The sequence below is a fragment of the Pogona vitticeps genome, chromosome 1 (genome assembly GCF_051106095.1).
Source record: "Pogona vitticeps strain Pit_001003342236 chromosome 1, PviZW2.1, whole genome shotgun sequence".
Classification (NCBI taxonomy): Eukaryota; Metazoa; Chordata; class Lepidosauria; order Squamata; family Agamidae; genus Pogona; species Pogona vitticeps.
In genome coordinates, this window is record NC_135783.1 from 115,909,195 (window position 1) to 115,922,766 (window position 13,572).

Consider the following 13,572-nt stretch of genomic DNA (forward strand, 5'->3'; position numbering starts at 1 on the left):
TAGTGTTTTTTGTTGTTGTTGTTTTGAGAGGGGGGAGGTTGCTGCTGCCTAGCCACATCTACCCCCAAAAACCCAAACCCAAGTTCTCCTCCAGCACCACATTTCAAACATATCATTTTTCCCTGTCAGCTTTCTCTACTGTCCTGCTTTCACATCCATACATGGTGATCAGCATTACAAGAGTGTGAGTGATCTTGGCCTTGGTCTCCAGTGACACATCCTTACACTTGATGATCGTTCCTTCATTGATATCCCTCCAAGTCTTAGCCTTCTTCCATTTTGTTGGCTGTAGTCTCCCTTTGGATTGATGACTGAACCAAGGCAAACAGAATTTAACAATTTCTATTTCTTCATTGGCAACATTAAGATTGTATAGTTCTGTAGTCATGATTTCTGTCTTCTTAATATTCAACTGCAGTCCTACTTTGGCACTTTCTTCTTTCACTTTCCTTAAAGTTGTTTCAACTCACTGCTGCTTTCTGCCAATGAGATGGTATCATCTGTATGCATTAAATTATTGATGTTTCTTCCACCAATTTTCACTCTTCCATCTAAATCTAATCTGGCTTTTCATATGATATGTTCTGCATATAGATTGAACAGATAAGGGGAATAAAATGCATCCTTGTTTTCACAGTTGCCTATAGGAAACCATTCTGTATGTCCATATTCTGTCCTAATGGTAGCTTCTTGTCCACAAAATAGGTTACACATCTGGAGAATCAAGTGGTGAGACACACTCATTTCTTTCACAAACAACCCATGTTGTAGATCCACACAGTCAAAGGCTTTGCTGTACTCTACAAAAGATTGATCTTCTTCTGAAATTCTTTGGTACACTCCCATAGGCAACAGATATTTGCAATATGATCTCAAGTAACTTCCTTCTTTAAAATTGAGTTTGAACATCAGGCTTTTCTCCCATTGCATAAGGTTAAAGTCTTTGTTTCAACACCTTGAGCATCACTTTGTTTGCATGGGAAGTTAAAGCAATGGACCTATAGTTACTGCACTGCTTGGCATCTTCTTTTCTTGAGGATTGGAATGTTCATTAAAGGTTGCCAATTTGTGAGCCATTATTTTATTTTCCATAATTTTTTTTGGCCCATTCTTCTTAAGATTTTAACAGATTCTGTCTCTGTGGCTTGAAATACTGTAGCTCTATTGATATTCTATGTACCCTTTATGATTTATTTCTTCCCAGTGCTTTCAAGGTAGCTTTCATGTCACTTTCAAGAATTGCAGGTTCTTCATCATATGCTTCCTCTTTAAAGGAGTCTATCATCCTTTTCTCTCTTCTGTGTAGGTGTTCAGTATACCGTTTCCACCTCCTCTTTATTTTCTCCTGGTGCAACACTTCTGGAAATGAAGGATTGGTTGGCTGCACACCATTGCCCAGGGGATTCCTGAGTGTACTCACAATACTATCCCACTCCTTCTATACCACTTTATCTTAGACAAATATGTATGGTGCTTCTCTATTGGTCATTAAGCATTCTTAATCTAGCCTTACAGTTCTTCTTGATTTCTTGGATTTTCTGGATGAGATCCTCTCTATTTCTTTGCACTGGTTACAGTAATGGTTCTCTTTGACTCCATGTGACAGTTACTGAAAAACTGCTTTCATGATTCTGACCCTATTTCTGTCACATCTATTCCTTTTGTGGAGTCTAAATTCATCAGGAATGTTGTTTAAATAATATTTTGGCACTACATTTCTTATAATATTCTTTTTCAGTATTATTCTATTAACAATTCACAATCAGTACCACAATCCACTCCTGGTCTTCCTTTGACAGAGATAATGCAGCTTCTCTATCTCCTGTTTCCAATCTACTTGATTTCTATATTGACCACCAGGTGATGTCCATGTGTACAGCCATCCATTCAGTTGCTCGAAGCATGTATTTGCAATAAATAGGTTATTGGCTCTGCAGAACTCTGATTTGTTCTCTTGATTAATTTCTGTCCCATAGGCCTGCTTTGTTCCCTACTTTTCCATTCCATTTACCTTTGACTACAAAGCATGTCTTGTTTTGGTGTGTGATCGATTTAATCTTAAATACTTGCAAAAAAGCTTTCAATCTCATTTTCTTCAGTATTGGTCGTTCGAACATAGACTTGAATGATGGTTATGTTGATAGGTTTTCCATGAAGTCTGATTGATATTATTCAGTCATATCCAACTTTATGGCCCCAACTGTCTATACTACATCTTGTCTCAGTATTAGAGCCACTCCATTTCTTTTGGGTCTGTTATTTCTAGAGTAGAATACCTTGTAGTTGTCTGATCAAAAATATCCCATTCCAGTCCAGTTTAATGCACTGCAATGTTTATATATCCATTTCTTGGTTTAAAGTTTGCAGTTTACTTTGATTCATACTTCTCATGTTCCATGTTCCAACTCTATGTATTATATTATATATATTTTGCAACATTGGACTTTCATTTCATTTCTGTGCACATCAGCCCTAGATATTGTTTTGGCTTTCATCCAGTTCTGTCATTAGCAACAGAGCCATTCATACTTGTCCTTTGATCTTCCCCAGTAAATGACAGAATGCTTTCCAACCTGGGAGTCTCATCTTCCAACACTATCTCTTGTTTCACTTTCAACTGTCTTGTCACAGGACTTTGTGGTAAGGAAAGTTCAGCAGGGGTTTGCCATTGCCACATTCTGCACAGTACTAACAAAAGTTAATTGGAGAATAACTGTTGCTGCCGGCGTCACCTTCAGTTACTGCTGCTGTCCAGTAGCTGCCCTGAAGAGGGTGGGTGCATCTCAGTCAGGTGTCTCAGCTGCGACCATTCCACCTTAGTGCCTCTGTAGGAATCCAGACTCATAATGAAGTCTGGCCTCCTGACAGCATTGCTCTCAGCTTCACTGACTCACTCAAACCTCTTCACCACATTAAGATGCGCATCCAAGAAAGGGTCTTTAACTGTAGCCAGCTGCAAACTATGAAATTTGCTGGGGATATTTTTCTTTTCCTCCACCTCCACTCTGCCTACTGTGCAGTAAGCCGTCGCAGTCAACAGCCACTATGGAATGCACAGGCTAATCGTTTTTAGCAAGAAAATATGACTTTCTGCATATTCCAAACATCAGTTATCCATGCCAGTTTCTCGAAGTGCAAATGGCCCACTCTCCAAAAAGAAAAGTTCTCATCCAGGACTTCTTACGAACCAAAATGATTTCTCAGGCCTTGGTCATTGTTGGAGGAAGTGCAAGCCCCCTACTGGGCAAAAGGATATGAACAACTTTATGTGCCTTTACGTGACATAGTTTTTTTTAAATAGCCATGTATAAAGGCAGAGAATATTTTCAAGACACTAATGTAGAAATCTAAGATACTTATGTTGTTCCATGAGAACAAAATAAAAGTGAATTACCTGCAATGTTAATATAGAATTGCAGCAAAAATGAAACGGAGTGAAAACAATTGCAAACAAACAGAACACACACATGCCCACACATACACACCATGGAGTAAGGAATTCTGAGAATAAACATAAAGAATGGATAAAATTATGAACACAAAAGAAGTATGGGTGTGGTGGCTATGGAGGCAAAAGAGCTCATAACCACCAGTAGCAAACACCTCCATAAGCAGGATGCTCTGGCAATGAAATCCACAATACTTCATTTACATGCAGCAAGAAACTTACATTGTTTGATCGTAGGGAAACCCGACCTCCACATCTGGCACAAAACTTTGTCCGGCAGTAGGAGCATAAATGGCCACAACCATCAGCGAACTTAGTTTTGTGACAGATTCCACATGTTGGTGCATCATCTTTGTGTTCTCCTTGGTAACGGCGGGATTCCTCACCTATTTTTCGTACTTGCTCTTTGTAACTTTCAAATTGTTGGTGCAATCTTCTGTAAGGAAAAGAAACTTTTTTATACCAAGAGCAACAACATTTCTCATACACATAACTCTGTTCATATTCATCATACTTATAGAATAGGACTGCTATATCTGTGGAATCAGTAGCCATGGTTTCACTTATCCACTGGCTGAAAACACTAAATAAGAAACCCCAGAAATATTTGTTTCCAGGGTGTATTACCAGAATTGGCCATTAGAGGAAGCCAGAGACTATGCTATGACATAGGATTTCTATATCCAAGGTTTCCAGCACCCATGAGAGGAGGGGCTTGGAACCAATCCTCAACAGATACTGCAGTCCTATTGTACAGTGGGGTCTCTACTTAAGAACTTAATCCGTATTGGAAGGTGGTTCTCAAGTTGAAAAGTTCTTATGTTGAATCTGCATTTCCCATAGGAATGCATTGAAAACCATTTAATCCGTATCTGCTCTTTTCCGTCCATAGAAACTAACAGTGGAACCTCTATTTAAGAACTTAATCCGTTTTGGAATGGTGTTCTTAAGTTGAAACGTTCTTAAGTTGAAGCAAAATTTCCCATAGGAATGGACTGAAAACCAATTAATCTGTTCTGGCTGTTTTTTTGTTATGTAGAGGTGCGTCTGTACATTGAAGCATTAGTTCCTATAGGAACTAATGCAAAGCTGGTTAATACGTACTCTACCACTAGGGGGAGAATTTTTTTTTAACCTAAGATGACCTAAGGTTAAAAAAAGAGCAGGAAAGTTTTTTTTTCCTGTTCTTATCTTGGATTTCTGTTCTCAAGTAGAAACAAAATTTAGCAAATGGAGCTGTTCTTAAGTTGGATTGTTCTTAAGTAGAGACGTTCTTAAGTAGAGACCCCACTGTACTCTGTGTGTCTTTACAGTATGGCAACCATTAATACTGTTCCAAGTGCCACTCTTGACCTGTAAAATTATATTAAAAATCCATAAATGAGACCCAAAGAGCTATTCATGTCAGCTATATGGTCTGTCAAGCAAGTGATCTTATCAGCATCAGTTACCAAATATAATCAAATACCAACCAGGACTCCTATTTTCTTAACAAAGAAAGTGACAAGTCTGGGCACCCAGATATCAAAGAGGTTTCACTGGTATCCCAAACAGGCATCCACCCTTAGATATTCCAAATTTTTAGGAGGGTTTTTAGCCACCCCCTCCCCCACAAAAAAGCAAGGTAAAATACAAAAAAAGAGAGACCGATTCTTTTCTTTTGTGAATTTGCTAGATTTTCCCCCAAATTTATTGATGTTTTACATTTTATGTGAGGACATTTATAAATTTATGAAACTTTATGGCTCTGTTTTCTCACTTTAAATATTTCCATTCGTGCTCTGTGGTTTTTTTCTTTACAGCATTTCCAGAGTATAAGCTACTATGTACCAAACATCACGCATGCCAATAGGTCAAAGAATGTATTTTTTAATGGAATTGATGGTGGAAGAGGAAGAGGAGGAGGAGGAGGAGGAAAAGGAAGAAGAGGAGGAAGCAGCAACAGCAGTGATTTTGATTTAACTTTTTTGTTTTGTTTTCCCCATTGCTACTAAATACAGGTACATGAGAGGAGAGATCTGCTTTCCTTCACCAACAACTGCCCAGACCGATGAAAATGGATTGAAAACCAGAGAGAGAGAGAGAGAGAGAGAGAGTATAACTCAATTTATTCATCCAGCAACGAAACCACACATGGCACTGCAGAAGCAATGGGGAAAGTAACTTTTCTAGACTTCAGCTCCGAAAATCCCACTGTGGCAATGCTAGCTGGGGAACTTTGGCAGTTGTACAACAACAACAACAAAAACAACTTTGTCTTTCTCCACACTAAAGATCCAAGAAGCAGGAAGGACTAAATTTGAACAAAGAAACAACATTGGCATACTAATCCTTTCACCCTATCCAATGTTTATAAATGTTACTTTTGGGACTATATCTCTCAGAACTGAGGAGATCATGCTGGCTGAAGAACTTTCTAAATTGTAGTCTAAAAGTAACTTTTTCAAATGTTGTATACTGTTCTACCTGCCTAGATGATGACGATGTGCTGTCAAGTCAGTTCTGGCTTATGACAGCCCTTTTGCAAGGTTTTTCAGGTAGAGAATACTCAGAAGTAATTTACTATTCCCTTCTTCTGGGGATGCCCTGGGACTCTGTAGTTTTCCCAAGGCTATGCAGGCTGGCTCTTCTCTGGGGAGCTGAGCCCCCCATCCTCTGGTTCTGAAGGTAAGTACTTAAACCAGTGAGCAATTCAATCAGCTTCCCTCTAAATAAAGACAAATACACTTACCCAGTGGCTTTAAAGCAAACAAAAGCAAACAAACAAAACCCCACAAAGTTTTAAGGCAAAAAAAGTTAAAAATCAGAAGGTGCAACCACTAATTGCCTATGCAGGGTACCAAAGTCTCAGGGGAGGCTAGTTGAAGTCCTAGCAAATTGCTTTGTTTTTCTTAAACTCCAGATGGGGAGGCATATCTCAGTGTGAGCAATACAAGATGTCACATTCCTAGGGGATTCAGCAGGCAAAAGTCCAATAAGATAGTCCAATATCAGAAGTTTAGAAGATACAAAACAGATGCCAAATTGCTAAAGCACAAACCATAGTCAGATGTCAGAGTCCAAAGCCAAGGGGCCACAGAGCAAGGTCTGAGATAAGCAGGACCGTGGTTGAAAGCCAGAGAACAAACTTGTTGCTCCCACAGGCTTCCAAGCCTCTGGGTACAGATTATATAGCAGCAACAGTCATCTAATTCCTAGCAAACACTCCATCCTGCTAAAACTCAGGGCTGGTCGACCTGATGTTCCTGTGGGAAACATTCATGCAAGCCTCTGACCTTCGTGTCATAAGTCTCTACTGAAGCTTGTCCCTTACTCTGGCTAGTGGGGGAGGAGAATCTGGTGGTGATTCAGCTGTCTGTGATTATGTTTGCTGAGCATTTCCCTCACCCTAATTAATCCCTCAGATTTCAGGTCTTCTTCGGCTGAACTCATGACACAAGAGTAGGAGAAAGTTTGATTTTAATGTGGATGATGGCTTTAATGCTTTAGGTGCCCTCTTCCCCACTTGCCATGGGCTCCAGGGCTCCTCGGGCTTAGCATGTTTGCACATGTATTGCACACCTAGGATTTGCTGAGGAGATAGTGCAAGAAATCTATACCCTCCCCTTCCCCAACACACTTTGACAATATCACACATGGACTCATTTCCCGTGACTTTAGAAGGGCCCACCACCTGGTCTCAGGGGATGGAAAGAAGCCTAGAACCTGACAGCTCTGCGTATGAGATGGAGTCCAGCCCCAACAAGTTGGCCCAGGAGGATCTCTGCCAGCAGTACCTATTTCAGGTCCCTCTTCTGCTCATGACTCAAACAATTCAGCTAATGATTTGAAGAGCCTATTGGCTGGAAAATCTTGGAGACTGATCCGGGATCATTATTTAGAGCTGCTGCAACCAGAATTGGAATGACCAAGATGACGTTCCACCTCCGGTAGGAGAGAAAAATGAAAAACAAAAGAAAACTTGTATCCCTTCCAACCCTATTCTCACTTTGGCAAACGCTTCCAATGCAGCCAACATGTTAACATTTAGAGCTTTATTATAACCATTGCCCAGCAGATGGCACCAGAGATTGCCATTTCACTCAGGGTTTTTTCTCTCTCTCTCTTTTTTAATACTTGGGTGTTAGAAGCATCAGCATTTAATTTTGTGCCAACAGTTGCCTGATCTTAGGTTGCAAACCTCTCTTTGTAATTTTAAGAGAATATGTTCTCAAACAAACAAGCAAACAAGCAAACAAAAAGCCATCCTATACAGTATGAAGTGAAGATAAGATGCCTAGATTTCTAGGTCTGATCCTTGAGGCCTGCAGAAATCTCAAACTGTGTATCTTATCCCAAACATTTTGAAAATGGGTTGAACAGTAGGGTAGAAAATGTCAGCTTCTGCTCAAAATGAATTATTCAGATCACCTGTTCAGCATGTTGGATCTTAACGTGGAAACCTGCTGGCCATGAGCATGCCTTAAGATGCACAGTACTTCGTGTTCTCACTCATATCATTCATATACACAGAAGAGATGTATGGTTTCCTCTCTAATTTCCTATACATCACATTGAACTCAGCCTTATCACTTACCACTAGGTCTGATATGAGAGGGAAGAAGGAGAGGGAGCAGGAATGAATATGTATTAACCATTTCTATTGGGAAGTGTTTTGACTTCTTTCTTGAACAGAACAAAAATTAATGGAGAAATGAAGAAAGTAAGTTTTTAACAATATTTTGCATGTTTCTCTATAAAATATAACACATATTAAATCCCAAGAGTGCTTTAAAAAAAAAAACTGAATAAGTTCCAAGTATTTTCTGAAATTCTAGAATCCCTACAACCTGAGTTTAGAAGTAGGGTTTGTAATGTGGTTAGAGTTAGGAGTTGGGTTTCATGTACATCATGTCTTGTTTTAACCCACAGCAGGTTGCAGTGTCCCTGCTACAAACCAGTGACAACCAAGTACAGTGTTGCTGCTTTTTGGCACCAGTTTGGCACTGCCCCTTCTCCAACTGCTAACCTCCCCCAGCAAGGAACATTTTCTTTCTCATTCCATTGCATCACATGGGAAGTGGAATACAAGTGCCTCAATGGCAAAATGCAATGATTTTGCTGAGACATTTTCCTTTCAAGCATTTTGTGTGTGTCAGGAAAAGCAAATAGAATGTGGTCATTGCTGAAGTTCAGGTAACAATACCTCAGAGTTAGGCATTGCTTAATCTACATACTGTACTTCTGTGTGGATTCTGCATCAAAATGAGGTTCTAGGGAACTAAAGTATTTTATCCTGGTGCCTGAGGTCTAATGCAGTCTTTAAATATGGGGTCTGTTTTATATCCCACAGCACTTAACAGTTGTACAGGCTTCAGGTGCTCCAATGCAGCACAGAGGTAGGTCAATGCCAAGATTTTGAAGACACAGGATCAAACCACCACTAAGTAGCAAAGCACTGTGGGTGATCTTAGTTCAGTCACCAGCTCTCAGCCCAGACTATATTACAGGCCACTTGTAAGGACAAAATGGGAGAGAAGGGATAAGAACTATACACACTTCCCTTGGATACTTCTAAAGGAAAATGAGATATAGATATAATTCGTGTAAATGTTTTTATTAATGAGTTAATTATTAATTGTTAACTAATAATTAGTCATCAATAAAGAACATCGCACAAGCTTTCTATGTGATTGCTCTGTTCTATTTGAGTGTTGTTAGTGAGAATTCCCCTGCAGTACTACACCACCTTACACAAGCACCTTACTGGGCCTAAATCCTTTTGTTAGAAGTAAGGCTCCACTGATTTCAAATAGGATTGGGGCTTAGAGATGAGACAAAGAACAAATAAACAAACAACAATAATCTAGGCAGCCTTTCCTTGCGTTTTCTCTTTCTGCTGCACCCTCCTTAAATTATTGTTCTGAGAACAGAGATTATTGTAAAGCACTCTACACTCTGAACAAGGAAGGCCTTAGAAATGAACAATTATTTTTATGATTGGAACCACTGCTGAGACCCAACCATCTTATTCCATAGTAGGGGGAAGTACCACCAATGCTCTAAATCAATTCAAAACATTTTGCTCCCTGAGGCAAAGCATCAAATGGCACTTCCCTTCTCACACATGTCGAGGTGCATAGCACCCCAAACTACACACATTATTTTGTTACCTGAAGGGCAGAAGTCCACAAGCTTCTGTTTTTCATCCCTTTCAGCAAACTTAAGTAAATACTTACTCTTGCAAATAAATAAGCATCCATTTGCTGCTGTTTCATGAAACCCCAAATCAACTGCCTCACCCTACCTACTAAAAGGTCCAGACCTGGCCACACAGATACTTTTCTTCTGCTCTGACACAGAGACCCTTGAAAAGACTTCTCAGTCAACTGTCACAACCCAGAGAACTCTGGAATAACCTAAAATTCTGCAAAACCCACATCCTACACTACATGGCACCATTTTATTTATGAACTATACATCCCACTATATCTCAGAAAGACATGCAAAGGGTTCTCCCACTGAAGGTGCACAGGGATTTGCAGCTAAGCAGGTGACTATTGGACTTTTAGCCTTTTTTTTTCAAAGCAGCAACAATGTATTGTATTATATTGCATTGTAAACAAGAAGCTACAATTAGGACAGAATATGCAAAGACAGAATGGTCTCCCATTTACAAAGGAATCAGACAAAGATGCATTTTATCCCTTTATTTATTCAATCTGTAGGCAGAACATATTATATGGAAAGCCAGACTAGATTCAGGTGAAGGAGGAATGAAAACTAGAGAAATATCTGTACAGTAATTTAAAATATGCAGATGACACCATTTTACTGCCAGAAAACAGCAATAACTTGAAATGACTTCTACTGATAGTGAAAGAAGAAAACACCAAAGCAGAACTGCAGGTGAAGACAAAAATCACAACTATAGAAGGACTACATAACTTTAGCGTTGACAACAAAGAAACTGAAAGAGTTAGAGGCTTGGTATACCTTGGTTCAATCATCAATCCAAATGGAGTCTGCAGCCAAGGAATGAGAAGAAGTCTGAGGCTAGGAAGGGCAGCAATAGAAGAATTAGATAAGATGATGTATGGATGTAAAAGCTGGACAAGACAGAAAGCTGATAGGATATAGAACTGATTCATTTGATACCTGCACTTCCAGCAAGGTCTGCCCATCTTGGATAATCTTCCCAGGCCGGGTGGTTGAGAATATTGACCCTGAGAGAGGCTCGGAAAGAGAAGACCAAAAATAGGGCCTTCTCAGTGTTCACCCCCTAGCTTTGGAATCATCTCCTGCCTGAAATTTTCCTGGCCCCTTCACTGGGAACTTTTAAATGATCACTAAAAACTTGGTTTTTTAGACAGGCCTTTTAGGACCTGATAACATCTTAACACAGTGGTTGCTTTAATGTTTATATTATCAGTTCCGCTGCCTTGCCTCCGTTCAATTTTAATTATTTTTAGTTGGTGTTGGTGTATATATATATATAATTTTGATTTTATAATTATTATGTTTATTGTTTTAAATTGTTTCTTGATGTTATATTTGTTTAATGTGTAAACTATCCAGAGTGGTCTTAGCAGCCTGATGGGCAGTATAAAAGTCAAATAAATAAATAAATAAATTTTAAAATGTGGTGCTGAAGGAGAGCTTTGTGGATACCTTGGACTGCTAGAAAGACAAGCAAGTAGGTCCTAGATCAAATCAAGCCTGAACTTTCTTTGGCGGCAAAAATGGCAAAACTGGGGCTGTTCTACTTTGGGCACACCCATCAGAAGGCAAGATTCTCGGGAAAAGACAATAATGCTTGGAAAGGTGGAAGGCAGCAGGAAAAGAAGAAGACCAAATATGAGATGGACAGACTCCCTAAAGCAGTGGTTCTTAACGTGGGCGATAATGCCCCCCAGGGGGCGATTTCATTTTTCAGGGGGGCGGTAAAACGAAAAGGGGCGGCGTGGGGGCGCTGGAGCAGAAGGGGGTGGTAGGGGGGCGCTGGAGCAAGCCAAACCTGTGAAGATGGCTACAGCCTTTTTACAGTGTGCATTAATATATATTTTTTCCTCCAATCTTAATTTAGTTTCAGAGTTTTCGTCTTGAAATTTTTAGTTCCTGCATTGCAGTTTGTTTTTATGCCCTTTTTATATTTCTTTTTGCGTCTTAAAATTCACTTGCAACTAAATCATTAAATGTTGCTTTTTGGGGGCATTTCATTTTCTTGGAATTGAATTTTATTTTCAGGGGTCATTGGATTTAAGTGTAATAAATAAGTAAGTAAGTAAGTAAGTAAGTAAGTAAGTAAGTAAGTAAGTAAGTAAGTAAGTAAGTAAGTAAGTAAGTAAGTAAGTAAGTAAATAAATAAATAAATAAATAAATAAATAAATAAATAAATAAATAAATAAGATATCAGTGCGGGGAGGGGGGCGATGATAACTTCCTCAATGGCTCAAGGGGGCATTTCTTTCAAAAAGGTTAAGAACCACTGCCCTAAAGGAACTGCAGGCTTGAGTACACAACAGCTGAGCAGGGCAGTTGAGGACCAAATATTCTAGACACTCGTTTATAGGGTCACAATGAATCAAAGGCAACAGCCACCACTACCTAACCAGCACTCTTCATTTTCATCTACCTAAAGAACTGCCAAGAAAATGCATACAGAAGTATAAAGGCACATCAAAACCCCAGTAACCTAGGAAGCACAACTGCCTGATTATGAGTCAGTGATTTATGTTAGCAAAAATAAGGGAGGTTAAACATGCAAGCGTCCCACTATTCCTCCCATCAAGATCACAGGCAGCTGCCCAATCAGGAAGACATTCTCTGACCATGAATTATTATAGCCATTCTGTTTAATCTCAAAGCTTTCATAGATCAAAGATGATGAAACGTTTGTGACTGCTCCATCTCACACACTTGTTTCCCTGGGTCCAAAGAAAGCCCGCATTTGCTTTGCTGCTGAGTCTGTTGCACTTCTAAGAGGTTTCTGCTTCTGAATTCAGTGGGGTGTGCAGCTGTGTGCGTGTATGTTCCACTTTTACACAAAGAGTAAGAGCCTGGTTAAAAATAGCTAGCAGGGAAAAAGAATGGGCCTTATCACAGGGCAAGTACTGTTACTCTAGGCCAGTGGTTCCTAACCTTGGATCCTCAATGTTCTTGGACTACTGCTCCCAGAAATCTTGGCCAGTACAGCTAGCGGTGAAGGCTTCTGGGAGTTTTAACCCAAGGACATCTGGAGACCGTGTGCTGGGAACCACTGCTCCACACCCTATGAAATCTGAAAGTGGGTTGTTCTGCCTCTTCAGCAAGAACTTTCCTGATTCTTCTGGGCCAATAGAGAAGCCAGCTTCAGCATCAAATTACAGCTCTCCGTCTCTATCTCTCTGGAAAGTCAGCATATTAAATATGAAACAAGACATGCAGAGATCCATTCTTAACAGACCTTGGAAAAGTTGTTACAGCTCCCAGAAGCCCGCCGCCCTCCACTGTGGCCGCTGCCATGCTGGCCAGAGGGATTCTGGGAAATGTATTCCAAATAAATAATTTCTTCAAGTGTTGGTTCTCAAGAAATACAACTTGAAGTTCAGGGTTCCAGCCAGCCCCACCCTCTTATGGGACACTCTATTCTGTTCCCAGCCCTTGTAGGGGTTTTATATACAACATTCTATATACACTGAATGTAAGGTCTCCTTTACTGGTTGCACATGTTTCTTATTCCCTTGGGATTCCGTCACATACAAACATCTTAAGGTTTTAGGACTGCACGTACACGCACATGCACGCACGCACCTTGAGGTATTCTGAAATCATGGTGGTTCCCCCAAGCCTATTGATACTTTTCCATAAACAGGCTTCCTAGGCTACACATACTACATGGAAGATACTAGGATTAATCATTACTTGTAATAAGTTATTTTGGAGGAAGCAAGAATGTAACCAGGGTACATTTTAAAGCTGAATATAGCAAGGAGGAATGAGGTGCCTTTGTTTGTGTCATTTATTGAGTGCTGGCAGAGTAGAATGCTATCCCAGCATGCTAACCTTGGCTTCCGAGGCCTCCCCTTATGAGACTAGAAATCACAAATACAACCACCTGCTTTCCACAAGAAGATACTGCTTACTCTTGTTTATTTATTCATACA

General features: G+C 39.9%; 1 protein-coding gene across 50 annotated transcripts in view; it reads right to left on the reverse strand.

Annotated features, from left to right (window-relative positions):
- The window catches only part of RIMS1 (regulating synaptic membrane exocytosis 1), a 324,125-nt gene that overhangs the window by 208,774 nt on the left and 101,779 nt on the right, over positions 1–13,572 (reverse strand). For 46 of the 50 annotated variants that reach the window (XM_072999690.2, XM_072999957.2, XM_078385965.1 and 43 more), the window contains one exon: positions 3,671–3,884. In XM_072999690.2, the coding sequence (XP_072855791.2) occupies positions 3,671–3,884 (214 nt within the window). Of the gene's footprint in view, positions 1–3,670; positions 3,885–13,572 lie in introns of those variants that run through there. The other 4 variants (XM_072999862.2, XM_078385927.1, XM_078385861.1 and 1 more) reach the window with 3 other exon arrangements.